At 40.0% G+C, this 16364-nt stretch overlaps 2 protein-coding genes across 2 annotated transcripts in view; one reads left to right on the forward strand and one right to left on the reverse strand.

Moving 5' to 3' along the window:
* LOC135706563 (protein gustavus-like) overlaps positions 1–16364 on the reverse strand; it is a 417123-nt gene that overhangs the window by 378534 nt on the left and 22225 nt on the right. The window lies entirely within an intron of this gene.
* LOC135706619 (general odorant-binding protein 45-like) lies at positions 328–4797 on the forward strand. The gene is made up of 2 exons (XM_065228266.1): positions 328–1100; positions 4615–4797. The coding sequence occupies exons 1-2, from the start codon at positions 357–359 to the stop codon at positions 4795–4797; spliced, it is 927 nt and encodes a 308-aa protein (XP_065084338.1). The 5' UTR covers positions 328–356.

Consider the following 16364-nt stretch of genomic DNA (forward strand, 5'->3'; position numbering starts at 1 on the left):
TTCGGGAGTGTATCAGGAACTGTAACATTAGAAAGTAATGTTACATTAAGGTGAATGATATTTCATGAAACAAATCTGAACTATTTTTGAATAAAGTAAACATTGCTGGTAAGGAGTAGACAATGTTTGCACTGATTTAGAAACGGTTATTTTCTACGCGGGACTTCCTGCTGAAAACCACACAAATAAAACAATACCATTACCTTGGCAGGGAACGTGCGAAATAACGACAAGAATGGCCATTACAGATACCGCACGTATTGCTGGAGCTATCTCAACTCGGAATTACTAACGTGTATAAAAAGGTCTACGGCTTCACCAAACATCCACAGTTTTTTCAACTACTTGGATTAAGGATGACCACTCCTCAATTAATCGTCGGTTTGCTTTGGTTGCTAGCGGTTTTCACAGCAGAAGCATCAGCTCAAGGAAATCTTGTTCTGAAGAGTTTCCAACGTGCCAAGTTGGAATGCAAACAGTACCTCCCACCGTTGGACGACTCGGACGGACTATGTCAATCCCGTTGTGAAGCGATAGCGTTACATTCCTGGGATGACTGCTCCGGATTGCTGTACGTCCCATACAGTCGCCATTTTCAACCGGATCGCAATGACAAGAACTACCTGAATCGTACTCTGCGCTGTCTCGATGCTGGTTTGGAAAATGTTTCGAGTGAAGCTGTTTGCTGCAAAGCATCGGTATATTGGCGCTGCTACCGGGATCAATGGGGTAACCTGATCGGGACGCCCCAGCTTGTTCCGCTGTCAAAATTGCAGATCAGCAGTACCATCGAACAGTGCGCCCAGATGTTGCAGGTTAACCATACAGAGTTGCAATATTTCGCACGGAACCATTTTGACGTATCGGATCGATCCCGTTGCCTGATGCGTTGCATGCTGATCAGGAAAGGATTATACAGCGACGCCAGTGGACCCGACCTCGACCGGATGTATGTTCAGTGCGGGGGATATAGCATAGATGAGGAAACCTTCAAACGGAATGCGAGTGAGTGCATCGACAGACTTCGCGGCAAGTGCTATGACAAGTGTACGCTGGCAACCCGGATCGTTGTAGATTGCTTTCCGATCGATGCAGGGCCAGTGGGTTTGCTCGTCGTTGCCGCTTCTTTAATCTCTATAGTAGGAATTTTAACACAAATCGTAAACACACTGTTACTTACTGCCATTCTAGTACCAACGGTTATATTTTCTTTGGCTGATACATTTTTAACATTGGGTATAACAGCTCTTCAAACTGCACTGTTAGCTCTTGGATTAGCGTTAGCTGTTGTCAGTAACATTATTGACTTACTTCTTGCCTTCGTACCTTAAGTTAATTTTCTTATTTTTGACACTAAATCTATTAGTCGCCAGACTACTCTCATACAAAATCCCACCCGGGAGCGCTAATTTGGTGTTTTTTAGCTAATGCAATCGTACTTATTTGAAAAAGTTTCAAGCACCAAAATTGATGACATATTGCATTTCGGTCCCATTTTTAATGCAGATTTTGAATACCTCAGAAACCTTAAACAACTCAATTACTGCATTGCATGTCTATGAAGTGTTATTTATATAGAAATAGGCTCAAAGCATATCATATTAACATCGTTTTATAATATGCCATATCGTTTTCGCTTTCCATCCTTGCCAGTAGGCAAACATAATCATAGCATTACTGAATAAAATGCTACTACTCTATTTAGAACCGTTCTATCCCTCAAGATATTTAAAAAATGTGTTTACAGCGTACAATTAATGCAAACGAACTCTAGGATTACTCAAACTAGTATAAGGTATGATTTAAGTTTTCCAAATTTAATAAACGATAACAGTTGAAAACTTCTTTCTTCTTTATTTTTTACTCTTCTGTTTCTGTCCATTCATCTATGTGAGCTATAAAATCACTTGAAAATACATTATCTTTTTTTTCCTTGATTCTTTTTCCGTGGATCTTGTTTACCGTATTGAGAACTGTGAAATTCGTGCATTCCCGTTTGATTTTGGAAATCCGTATCACAAAATTGCCCACCGATTCCTTTTTTTGCCGTTCGACGACGACGGGTGTGCTTTCGCAAGAGTGACGTTTATTGGATCCGTTTTTTGCGCGGGTGTGTTTTTTTTTTGTAACTAGCGTATGTGTGCCTGCGATTTGCATCGAGTGACGGAGATTGTGAGTAAGCTGAAGGATGTCTCGCTGGATACGCCCAAGACTGGACGGGCGGTAGCTGGTGGCTGTGAACGGTTCCTGGGGAAAGCACTAGATGCGAACCTCCTCCCAGATCACCATGGCAATACAGAAAGTTTTACAACAAAGGTAATTGCTATTAGATATTTTGCAAACAGTGACAGATAGCGATAGCGGACATGAAGAACCAGTGGAGGTGCCGGGCAAAGGTGTTTATCCTAGACAAATGGTAAGTTACAAATTCTCTGTTGTCGTTGTCGTAGGCGCCGTCGTAGTCGCTGTCGTAATCGCCGTCGTAGTCGTAGGCAGTACCGTTAGTATATTTAAAATTAAACATCAACCGCTGAAAATATGAATTATCGCGTATTTCTGTTGTTCATTACATTCCAAGTGAAATTTGAGAACGTAATTTCATTTGAATAGCTTGTTTAACCAGGTCCTAAACAATCGTCACGTCGGTCATAGCTTGATATGATTGTCTGAACCATGCGTAAAGAGAAAATCGAAACATTAAACGTCGCGTGAAAGTGGATCTTAATGAAGGCCTAAGTTCTCTTTCGTAGCTTTTAGTTTTAGGATTTCAAAGATCGTCGGTTGCAGTGGCTTGCTTACTGAGCAGAAAAACGCGGTCCCAGATCCTTTCATATTAAAAATGCATGGTAAGATCGCTTGTTTATCGTGTATTTTGTAAAACTTTTCGTTGTCGTCGGTGCCGGGTTTGAATAGTTATAAAAACTTGAGTAACGCTATAATGTGATTTGAGAGGCCTAAGGCCACCGAGCCTCTCAGTTTTTGCCGTTTTTGTTTACTGAGCAGAACATCATGAGTCTAACCACAAGCCCATCCACATTCAAGATTCGTCAATGATTAAAAAGGAGCTCATCTGCCTAGTGGCAAACGTTTTTGCTTACTGAGCAGAAGACCGTGGGTTCAATCCCAAGCTCCTTCGCGTTATACGATTGTTAGGACATCAATTCAGCTTATCGTTTACCAAAACGAACCCTGCTGCTAACCCAACCCTCTTACCCAACATCCCTGTGATTCCTTGTGGAAGTGCAGAGGACTCCTCGGCTTCCATCAAAGCGAGTGTCACGTCAACACATTCCTACCCATTCCTTTCTTGACCTGCGTTCAGGCGCGGCTGGCGCTGGTATTGCCTAATTCGAGATCACCAGTTTTTACACATTGAGGATGATTGCTAGTCCCAAGCATCGTCTATTGGTTCTCTGTGTAATACCTGCTGGTCTGGCAATAACAGAGTAGCAACCGTGGGCGGTCAATCATGCTCATGCATGCTCTATAAGTGATGCATAAAACATCACATGTTTTATATGAGGTTTAAAGATGTTTTCTTCATACTTCAACATATTCCAAAATAGTTTTCTTTTGCTTTTAACTTTCTTCTTCTTCTTCTTCGCATTTCAAGCTTATTGCATATCGCATATTAGCTTATTGCGTGCTCTCAACTTAGTGTTCTAGATGCACTTCCATAGTTATTGATTGAGAGCTTTCGATGCCTGTGTACCATTTTTTCATTGGTATAATTTTGTGGCAAGTCCAATCATACTTCTATGCCCAGGGAAGTCGAGAAATTCCATTTTCCAACCCGAGAAATTCCTGGACTGGACCGGGAATTGAACCCAGTCACCTCCAGCATGGTCTTGCTTTGTAGCTGCGCCTTTACCGACTGAGCCAAGGGAGGCTTTTAACTTTAAATGTTATTTAAACGTGCATCTTACTGTTTTAATACCGCTATAAAACCACTGTCGTATGCAAAATCAATCTTAGTTGAATTTATAAAGCTCTTGAAGAGATTTTGCACTTTCCACATTGACGTGGACATTGACGGCGCCATTGAGCCGGACTGCCACTTCACGCAGTGATTGACAGTTTATTATGAGGTTTTAAGGAGGTTATAAAGAGAGTTGAGAAAACACTCTTTTATGACATCCCATAAATTAATGCAATTGAAAAGGTGCAGTATGTCTTATAAGTAGTTGAAAATACTTTTAAATATCACTCTGGCAATTAAATGTACGCATTGCTGCTTACAAACATTCTTTATGACAGATCGAAGCATGCACGATAATATAATGTTCATGCCATTGGGAAGAACATGATAGATACTTATTATAAAACTTTTATCAAGCGAAGTTGGTCTAGTTAGGAAGAAATAAGTCTTTCACGCCAAGAACCTGTGTTCGAATCCCATGCTCATTTTTTTTTTAATTTTTTGCCACTGGTTTTTATGGTGTTTCCAAAACATGTTATAAGACCAGTATTTAGTTTTATAAGTTGCGCTTTTTAGGTTGTATAAATGTATTAAATGATGTAAATTAAAGCATTATTGATTCTATACGTAAGTCATTGAAAAGTATTTTCAACTTCATTGTGACAAGCCGTGTTGCTTGGGATGTCGTCTTGAAGGTAACCGGTGAGACGCTCGAAGAAGTGGAAATGCTGGCGGCCGCGGCGATAGATAGGATTGTTACCTGGATGCAAGGAGCGAAGCTGCAGATAGCCCACCACAAAACAGAAGTGATGTTGGTCAGTAACTGTAAAGCAGTGCAGCGGGCAGAAATCACCATTGTTTCGAAGCGCGTGCTGTAGTATCTGGAAGTGATGATCAACGACCGGCTAAACTTCAACAGCCACATCGAATATGCTTTCGAGAAGGCGGCGAAGGTCATCAACGCAATAGCCAGAATCATGCCGATCAATTCTGGTCCAAGCAGCAGCAAGAGGCGTTTTCTGGCTAGTGTATCCTCATTGATACTAAGGTACGGAGGTCCAGCCTGGATTGAAGCGCTGAAAATGAAGCAGAACCAAAGGAAATTGAGCAGTACGTTCCGGCTCATGACCATGCGAGTCGTGAGTGCGTACAGAACCATTTCGATGGAGGCAGTATGCGTTTTCGCCGGTATGATCCCAATCGACCTCACCTTGGCGGAGGATTACGAGTGCTATATGACAATAGAAACCAGAGGAGTACGAAAAATGGTGAGAACGGTGGCAGCAGGAGTGGGATGCAGCAGAGAACGGTAGATGGACACACAGGCTAATACCGATTCTTTCGACCTGGGTGAACAGGAAGCATGGAGAAGTCAACTTCCACTTGACGCAGTTCCTGTCTGGTCATGGCTGCTTCAGGAAGTACCTGCATCGGTTCGGACACACAACGTCACCCTTCTGCCTAGAGTGTGGGAATATGGAAGAATCACCAGAGCACGTGGTCTTAGAATGTCCTAGATTTGATGCTGTGCGAGAGGATATGCTCACTCTTAGCGCGGAGAATGTCTTTTTTTTTCCTGGATTTGTTTTCCGTCGATCTTGTTTTCCGTGCTGAGCACCAATGCTACCGACGTCAGGGAGGCAGCTCCCACACCTGGACCATACCTATCGACCCATCAACTTATGAACCGGGGACCAACGGTTTTACTTCCCTTCCGAAGGAAGGCGTGATCAGAGATGTTATGCCTCAGAACATCCCGGCGGCGCCGACTGGGATTGAACCCAGGCCTGCTGGGGTGAGAGGTAATCACGCTTACCACTACACCACCGACGCCGCTGTGGAGAATTTCGTCGAAGAAATGTGTCGAGAGGAGGGCACCTTTAACGCCGTCAGCAGAGCAGTAACGTAGATCATGTCAGCGCTGAAGCGAAATTAGCGAGAAGACCAGCTAGAAAGTACTAATGTGCTCACACAATTGCATCACAAATTGGAGAGATGATCAGCGAAGTGGATGCGCCAGTTAGCTGAGATAAAGTGAGGTGTGTAATGCACAGTCCCCTCCGAAGTAATACGACAAGTGGTTCCGGGGAAAAAAGGGAAAGGCGTCCAAGGAGGTTTTAGTGCGGTAAGAATCCCACGCCGTGCGCCCCGTCGTCAAGCGGTTGCATAATGGCTTTTGAAAGTTTCTTCCCCGCCCAAAAAAAAAAAACACACACACGCACACACACACAAACAAACAAACAAACAAACAAACAAACAAACAAACAAACAAACAAACACACACACACACACACACACACACACACACACATACACACACACACACACACACACACACACACACACACACACACACGCGCGCACACACACACACACACACATACACACACACACACGCACACACACATACACACACACACACGCACGCACACACACACACACACACACACACACACACACACACACACACACACACACACACACACACACACACACACACACACACACACACACACACACACACACACACACACACACGCACACACAACGATCTTTTTATCATCTCAATTTTTTAATTTTTTTTTTTTTATTATTGTCACTTTAACACTCTTGGGTCATTCGTGACTTGTCCGGGGGTGAGATTTGAACTCGTGACTTTGGCGTGAGAGGTATGGATGTTAACCACTACGCCGGGGTCGCCCCCGATTTTTTAATCAGGATTTAAATGTTTGATCGTTGACACTAAATCTATTCGTTGACAGCTCCATACAAAGTCCCACCAAAGGGCACTAAGATGGTGATTTTTTGCTAATGTAATCGTACTTATTTAAAATTGTTCCAGTGTACCCAAATTGATGAAATTTTGGATTTCGGTTTTATTTTTAATGCAGATAACGAATATGTGTATATCAATACCTCTAAACAACCCAATTGGGTACAGAGGTAACATCTTATCCATTTGGCAGGTTGTCTGCTTGAAAAGAATGACTTTGGTCATGACTATAAAAAATAACCGATTGGTCCAATTTTGACTTGTGGCCTCTTTCTGGCTTCAGCCTCTTCAATATTTACCATCATGGTCCTAGGCACTTTTTCCACTAATGAAAGTTTATTCCTTTAATATCAAATATTTGTAGTTTCGAGAAATACTTTTTGTAAAATTAAGAAGCGAAAGGCGAAAGGCTTCAATTTACATCGCCGGCGTATTGAAAATTATACCGGTGGCGTGCCAAAAATGATCACCAAATCAAAATCATTGGCGGTGGTGGTGGTGGTGGCGTGTAAAGAAATGATAGTGGCGGCGGCGTGGTGTCTATTTTTGTAATATTTGCACAGAAAACGATTTAGAATACCTCAAATGTTGTTTCCTGTTCAGAAATTACGTAAAAAGCGTACTAGTAAAAATTTTGAAATAATCGCCCAAAATTTCTTGTTCAATGAAGTTTGTAATTTTTTTAGACTCCATGGCTTTAAATATTCCAAAGGATTGTATTTTTGATGAGCCTTTATTAAATATAATGTGAACTTTTTGAGATATTTGAGCTTTTAACACTTTTTTAATGTTTGCTTAATCAAAAAATATACCATGTGTATTCTCCCAGAAAAGATTTTTCTCTACAACTTTGTCTCAGACGTCATTCAAAAGTGACGTTTTGATGCTACAATTTATTGAAAAATTACAAAGGCGCCATTTTGAAAAATATACAACATCCAAAAAGCCCGATTTTTTGTAAAATGTGAATGATTGCTCATATCACACAATTATGCAAAGTTTTATACGTATCGGAGAAGGTCGACTTTTTCCAATTCGTCATTTGGCGTGAAATTTTTAACTTTCTTCTGCTACGAAGAAAAAATGCATCGATGTTTGTTTTGTTCGTTTCTGCGTTCAAAATTTTATGTTGCCATGAGTATCCTTTATTCGAAACTAAATATTTTTGAAAAATTGTAGCTCGGAAACGCTGAATTTTTTATATGTATTGTAGAAATGTATAAATTTTCAACAAAAAATATAACATACAATAGACCCTTTGGTTCTACGACCACGAATTAATAGAAATCGATTATAATCTTCATTTTTTCTCAATGTAGAACCACGATTTATATCGTTATTCATATTTTTCCTAAAACCTACCCAAATAGCACAGTTTCTTGTATTTAAGTTAAGTAATCTTCTTTATTTCCAAAACCTGTCAAATAACGGTTACATAAGCAGATATAAATCTTGTGTGTTGATTGGATGGATTAAGTAATCTTTCATTTTACTTTTTGATCCAAAAATCTGTCCGGTGAAAATCAATATTAGGAAAAATGCTGATTTTTCGGACCACCCTAACATATAAGAGGCCACTCTAATGGTGATGTTTCGATAAGGAACTAAAATACCAATAAATACGAAATTCTAAGATCTACTCTAACTTTTTTTCTATGGAATTTCTGAATAAATATCTTTACTGATGAAAACAACGCTAGGGCAGTAAATAATAAAACAGGCAAGGCCACCCGTATAAAAAAGAACCATAAATGCACAATGAAATGTATTGTAACCATACAATAGAATTTATTGTATTTACAATAAATCATATTGTATACAACGATAAAATAACCATAAAATGTATTATTTTCACTATATAATCTATGGTAAATGAGTAAATCTACAATAGAGCAAGGGGGTTGTTATGTATATTAACAATAAGAAAAATCACTTTTTCACAAAAAAAGATGAACCATTCACCATTAATTGTATTGTTGTTCTATTGTTGAAAATTCTTACTATATGGAACGTATTGTAAATCTATTGAAATAACAATATGCTAAAATCTCTTGTACAATATACAGACAATAAGATCGATTATTGGCAATATATTTTGATGTAATTGTATTTTATTTTATGGTAATTGTATTGTTATTTTTTTCCGGGCACTGCCACCGGGAACGTTGAGCCGTTTCCATGTACGACCACAATTTTATCATTTTCTTCAGAGGTCATTGCCACCGGTTGATCGACCGACAACAGACGCTAAATGAGTGTGCCATGCTTACTTACAACTAGTACGACGGCAATCCTTCTAAAAGGACTCGTCGTCATCCAGCTGTTGTCGGAAGAAAATGACGAAATTTGTCCACATCAAAAACACACACATACACCGAGTACTCTATTGTTTACAGGAAAATTCATGCCTTCTCATCGTGTGCCATTAGCCATAGTCATCGCCGTCGCTCATCATCCTTGAATGGAAAAGTGAGGAAAAATCGAAAGCAAGTAATGCGAAAAAGGCACATCCAAAAAGCTATGAAGATGGATCTTAAACCGATCTGGCCAGACTGATGATGGCTGGATGGCGGTGGAGAGGTGTTTGTAGCTATCAGTCGCGTACATAAACAAATCAATTTTGCCGTCTAGACGGTTGGGTTTTTAGTCACTTGCCACCACCACCAGGAACGGCGGCTACAAAAATAGCACTGTCGACGAATTCAAGGATGGTGGTGAGCTACGTGAGAATACGACATAATTATGGTTTGAAATCAAAAATGTGTGCTGGTGGTCAAATGGGACAGGGTGATAATTGATGTTTAGACGATTTTTTTCCAATGGTTGCAAACTATTTTCTACCACCTTCAACCGCTCATGGTTCATTGTGGAAGGTACTGACCACTATAGTTCGACGCGCATCATTGTTATTGGTGTGTATTAGTTGTCACCATCACCATCGGCGGTGGTGCTCAGAATTAAATAGCTATCTACCAACTGCTCTCAAATGGAACTGGTGGTGGTTAAGAAAAATCGGGTGCCGGTGTGTTGGTGGCGGGTTTATTTCTCGTGCCTCCGAGACTGCATATAACGGGGAATGATCCACCTACCAGTTGCCGCCAATCGTTGTGGTGTAAGAAAAGGTGAGGTGATCAACCATTAGACCAACCAATCACAGTAAAAATTCGCTTCGGCTTATAGATACGATAGCTTTTTCAATGGGGAAAAAGTAATTAAAAAAATAAGGTATGAAAATTTCAACATCTTTACAAAAAATATCGATATTAAGTGAAAACATAAAACATATTTTGTACGCCAGTCGATAAAAATGTAAGCTTTTAAGTGCAGTGGTGGTAAATTTTTCTTAAATGGTTCTAATTTTGTGAAAATCAAAATTTCGGGTTTTCTGCATACAAAATAAATCACCGAAACTTTCTTTACTAGCGACATCTGTCGGGAAAACAACCATACTGGCAATCCATTGTAGTTCATTTACTATGCTGAAAACGAATCTTCCTCAAAGAGTGAGTCACTTTTACTATTCGTATGGAGAAATTCCTAAAAGGCTAGGCTACTAATACGATGAGTGAAAAACGCTTTAAGAAATGTATACGAATGAGTAAAAGCTACTCACAACTGAGTAAAAGTGACTCAATCTCTGATTTAGTTTCGTTTTCAGAGTAGATAAGATTTGGACTTCATATTGAAACAGCATCTTGAGCCAGCTTTCAAAATACACGGAGTAAATCTCGAATGAAGTTATCATGCTTAATAGAAACCGAAATCGGCTTTAAGGTGATACTTAAGTAATCCTTTGAGTGAAAATTCAAAAACACAAATGTTTGCTTCCGCGAAATACACAATAAATAATGAAATTTCTACTTTAACTTTGTTAAAGCGCAGCAACGAAGAAGTGACAATTTCATGATTGTATGTTTAGTGGGAGCTGAAGTTTGTGCTTTTGAAGTTTCACGATAAGGCTTAATTAGAGTATCATCTTAAAAAACTATTTACTAGTTAGTTGGATATGCTTAACGTCAAATACCAGACTTAGTGTGGTCATTTTATACGATAGATGAGGAGATTAAAGTATAGAGTTGATAGTTTAGTTAGAGTACGGTACACAGAAGTCTTTTTTACACGGTCTTTTTTACGCGGTTTTTTTACACGGTACGTATCCCCCGTGTAAAAAAAGACCTGAGTGTAGTGTGAAAATTGTTCGTAGAGAGTATAAAGCGAGCAAAGGTCAATTTTGTGGAACGTACAAATCGGCTTGATCATCTCCTTCCTCAAAATTGGCCCTTGCTCGTTTTCTACTCTTTACATACAATTTTCACACTGCCGTACTCTAACGGAACTATTAACTTTCATTTCCTCATCTATCGTATAAAATTACCACATTAAGTCTTATATTTGACGTTAAGCATCTCCAACTATGCTTTAGCTTTAACGTCACGCACTAACATGATTAGTTAAAGTGTTTTTTTTATTTTCTTTATTTATTATCCGTCATTCTTGTTTCTCCATACAGAGTACCAATGCTACCGACGCTAGGAAGGCACCTCCCACACCTGGACCCTACCTATCGACCCATCATCTCATGGACCGAGGACCAACGGCTTAACTTCCCTTCCGAAGGAAGGCGTGATCAGAGATGTTATGCCTCAGAACATCCTAGCGGCGCTGACTGGGATTTGAACCAGGCCTTTTGGGGTGAGAGGCAATCACGCTACTACTCATTAAAATAGGTGTAGGCAAAATAAATGCGAAATTTTAGGTTATGTTCATTCAACTTAATTTTATTCGACTTTAAAGTTGAGCATTTGATTGTGTAATAAAAATTAATCAATTGCACGAGAAAACTCAAAGTTAAAACATTAAATGACTCACTCATTAGAATCATATATAAAATATGCCTGGTCAGTGAAATAGCTGTGTTGCATAAAACTATAGTACAGACAACTTTAAAATAATCGTATAAGTTTTATTAGACTAATGACGCTTAGTAACCGCTGTGCCCTCCATTGTTAAGTAGAACCTTGTTCAATCTTCTTGGCATTGACTCAACCAAGCACTGACAAGTTTCCTTTGGTATAGCATACCACTCTTTTGAACTGTTGGCCATGGTTGCTCCTTATTTGAAAATGCTTGACCAGATAACTTTCTTTTAAGCTCGTTCCATAAATTTTCGATGGGCTTGATGTCAGGAGACTGGCTAGGCCATGAAATAAACGCCACTTTATTTGCACGAAACCATTCCTTTACATACTTAGAAGTGTGTTTCGGATCGTTGTCTAGCTGAAAATGCCATATAAGAGGCATGTTCTCTTCTGCATAAGGGAGCATAACATCCTCCATGATTTCTTTGTATTCAAATCTGGCCATGATAGAATTAATACGGAAAATGGGACCTACTCCATACCAAGAAAAACAGCCCCAAACCTCCATGCTTTACAGTCTTTACCGTGTACCGCGGATCGAACTCTTTAACGGATGGTCTACGTGAGAATATAGTAAATGACTATTTTTCATTTGACATGTGGAAGTTTTTGCTTAGGATTCTTGATTAGGTAGGAAATTTAACAGGTTATAATATTCGTTTTATTGGTATTAAATAAACGATTTAAAAAACGAAAGATTAACATATAAAACAGAACGATTAGATGGTCGGAGTGAAAAAGCTGGTAAGTACGGAAAGTACATAATTCAGATATCCCAAAACTCATCCGAGAGGGATCCCAAGAAAACTAATTGAGCCATGCGTTTTGCATTGAGTCGATATCGATTCTGTGTGGTTTCACCAGATTTGAAGAATAGCCTCTCTGACGGAGCACTTGTTACCATTCTTGATAAATAGTCTCGAACAATAGGGTTTACATGGTGATATACTCTACAGATTTTGTCCCATCATCGCAAAAAAATATCGACATAACGTGGGAAAACAGGCTGATGCAAGACATTTTGTAATTCTGCCGATATGCCCCCATGGCGATCCAGGTCTGACATAGTAGATGACTGATGAACCTGAAATATGTCATACGAAATGAATGTTTGTACATATGTAGATTAATAACTTTCTGTACGATTTCGTCATGAATATCCCACAGGCCTCCGCTTGGTTTTGGTGGGGGGACAGATGTGAGCAATCATCGAATACTCTTTTGGTACTACAGATCTGCTCAGAAACAATTTTAACTGCCTAAGGTACGGGTCAATATAAAATTTCAAAAACAAATGCACTGATTTTGTTGTTGTTGTATCGAAACAAAAATCGAATGAAAAGGATCAATCCAGTCGATTTTCGTCGTGTTTGAGATCGATTCAAAAAATCGATTAATCGAACCAAAAGAATCAATCTTTTGTGTTTCGATCCAAGATCGCCCATTGCTAGTCGTGAGCCCCCTTTGTTAAATTTCTTGCAACCAACGATCGAGCGGAGCGATGACCAAAAGAATAAGAAGCAGACATTTCGACCACGATAATATAAAAGCGGTGAAGTTAGTATCATCATCAACCCAAGGGAAGTTCTTACAACATCTTGAAATTATGGGGAACTTCATTGAAGCCTTAAGAAGCTTCACAGTTCCATTAGCTTCTAAAAAGCTGCTGATACTATTAGGAAGCTCTTGTAATTTCAGGAATATTAAGAGAACTTAACGTAAGTCAAAAGAAATTCAAAGATGTGGAGAGCATTTGAGAAAAAACTTTGGAAACTTTTAAGACCTGTGCTTTAGCTCTCTTTTCTGAACAAGTTTAATAATAAATCGAGAACCCTGTGTGATGAGCCGAGAAATAACGAAAACTTCAGAAATATTTCGAAACCTTCACAGAGGTGTAAACAACTTCAGAAAAGTTTAAAAGCGTGTAGAAGAGTTCAATTTATTTCAAAGTAGAACCAAGGTATTGTAGAATTGTTAAGAAGGTAGCAGAAAACTTACAGCAGTTTTGAGATATTCTGGGAAATTCCGGAATCTCTGAGAGAATTTATAGAACGTAAGGGAAGTTATTTAAAAATCAGGAAAATGAGAGAGTATTTTATATATTTTTTTATGATTATCATAGGAATTTCAAAAACTTTAAAAACTGTTCAAAATTTAACTAATTTTATTTAAGAACTTCAAGGCAGTTGCATTGATTAAAAAAATGCAATATGTTCAAGAAATTCCAGAGATCAAACAAAAATTTAGAAACTTTTAGCTAGTTTCATGATACTCAGCGAAGCCCCGAGTATATCGAGGACGATCGCATAGCTTCAACGCAGATACTTACAAAAAATTCCGTGGATCTATGGTATATTCCAAGAATTCTATGAATGATAAAACAACAATTAAACAATATAGGGCTCTTCGTTTTCCTGAATTTGGCGTGATGTAGTACACGTTCACGTTACTTAATGCATGTTTATATTGTGCCCTTCCTGTCAAAGTGACAAATAAGCAAGCCAAGAAAAACGCGTTGTAAGTTTGCTTCGCACCATGGCTTTCTTATGTAATTGGTAAACCTGCTTGACCATTTCTCTAAACTATTTCAGAACAAAGTTGTTGACTTCATCGATTATTATGAAACTATGAGTGTTGGAGACAGCCAGTTGCATACCGGTCTTGAAGCGAGCCAAATTGCAACAGGGCAGCTGACTGGGCGTAACGCTACGCTTGACAGGACAATTGACATCATGGATGACAGAACACGTGACAGGACAGATAAGGAGAGTTATAAGAGAACAGATAACAAATAGAACAAAAGGAAGACAGATTAAAAACTATTAGGTACTTATTTTCTTTCGCATTTTAAAAGTGTTTGCTAGTGGTAAAATAAATTGAATTCTTTTCTTTTGTAAGTTTACATGAATTGAAATACTAGCAATTATTAAATTAAAATTTATATACAGATAGCACAACACTTAAAAAACAGTTTGTTGACACAGTGAACTTCAACACGTGAAGTGGATTAAAATTTGTAAGTTTATATATTAAGTTTTCTAAAATTAATCTAATCATTAAATAAAACTTACAGCTAAAAGCATTCTCACTCAAAACTTGAGTTTGCTAACGAAAGATCCGAAAATTCACCGAAGTTTACATTGCCGTCAGCAACAAACTTTTAGAAATTTTACCGACCATTTGGAGGTTAGCCGGGTCCAGTATCAGCCTGTCGGGAGCGATACGATTCGCCGTTGCAAGATGTCCACTCTTAGACCAGGGTCAAAACGTTTGAGTGTCGTTAAGAGGGTCTCAGAAGAGGAGGCGACCACCGAATCTCACTGCCCCGACTGCAATCGACCTGATAATGCGGACCGATACATGGTGCAATGTGACGTATGCCAGAGGTGGTACCATTTCTCCTGCGCCAAGGTGGACGAAGCTTTAGTTGTATCCATTGTGAGGAAGATGGTGCACAAGCGCTCTCGCCATGTCCATCACGAACAGGAAGTTAATCATCGATTCGCTTGGCGAATATTCAGCTGCAAATGCAGCAAATCGAAGAGGAGCAAAGGGCCCAGGAAAAGTTGATGAAGGAAGTACAGGAGTACGCCAAAGCATTGCGTGAGAAGGCGGTACAGCAGGAAACTGAGAGCAGAACAAAGCCATGCAGGAGAAGATGGAGTGGGAGTTAGATTTCATCAGAAGGAAGTATAATCTTCTGCAGAACGAGCTGAATGAAGGTGAGAATGGTAGCGTGAAAATTTATCGAAGCCAACGAAGTGCATCTAGCACAGTACATAAGTGGTTGGAAGCCCAGCGTGAGGCGCTCTTGACAAGTTCCGGGAACAAAAATGCCCCAACTTCCTCAAGGTCTCGAACCGGAGCCATCCCAAAAGGGACTACTGCAACGAAGCCAGTGGACGACAACGTTCATCCAATCATCAATCAAGCCAACACTCAAGTCTCGCAAGAACAATCTAGTTTGGATTACCCCCTCAATGTGATATCTCCGCCCACTTCACAACAGCTGGCAAATGCTAGAGCCAACCAGGGAATTACATCGGAAGTAGGAACACAAACCAATGATCTCGAACAGAAGGTTCGAGATCTGCAGCTTCAACTGGACAGTCTTCGCCTACAGTCAGCGCTGCAGCCACCGACAGAAGTTTATCAATGTCCGACTAGTCGTCAACAGTTCCGGCGGCCCCCAGCGATTGGAAACAGTGCTGCTCTACCGAACAGGTTGGGAAGTATTCCGGCGTGCGAAGGTTGTTCAAACGACCCATAGTTTCATTCCCTTCGTCTCAAATGCCTCCCGTGGATTTCGGAAATATACGCGCCCATCCCGCTCCCAATCGAGCTCCCAATGCAATACCCGTTGCGTCTGGTCCAGTCTCTTGTCCGCCTGTGTCATGCATCCCAAGTTATTCGCATCCGATTGTAACTCCTTGTGTCTCGCAAGCGTCTGGGTTGATTCCGAATGTCCCGAATTGTGGACCCACCGCTCAACAACTCGCTGCTCGCCACGTAGTCCCAAAGGAGCTCCCAATCTTCGATGGCAACCCAGCTGACTGGCCTTTATTCTACAGCAGCTACACCAACTCTAATGAAATGTGCGGATACTCTGATGCCGAGAATTTGATGCGGTTGCAGCGTTGCTTAAAGGGTAATGCGCTACATGCTGTTAGCTGTCAGCTTCTTCACCCTTCATCCGTACCGCAGATCATTTCAACATTGCAGATGCTGTATGGTCGGCCTGAGCTGGTGGTTA

The sequence above is a fragment of the Ochlerotatus camptorhynchus genome, unplaced genomic scaffold (assembly GCF_037179485.1).
Source record: "Ochlerotatus camptorhynchus isolate MF236.1 unplaced genomic scaffold, CSIRO-AGI_Acam_v1.1 ptg000284l, whole genome shotgun sequence".
Lineage (NCBI taxonomy): Eukaryota > Metazoa > Arthropoda > Insecta > Diptera > Culicidae > Ochlerotatus > Ochlerotatus camptorhynchus.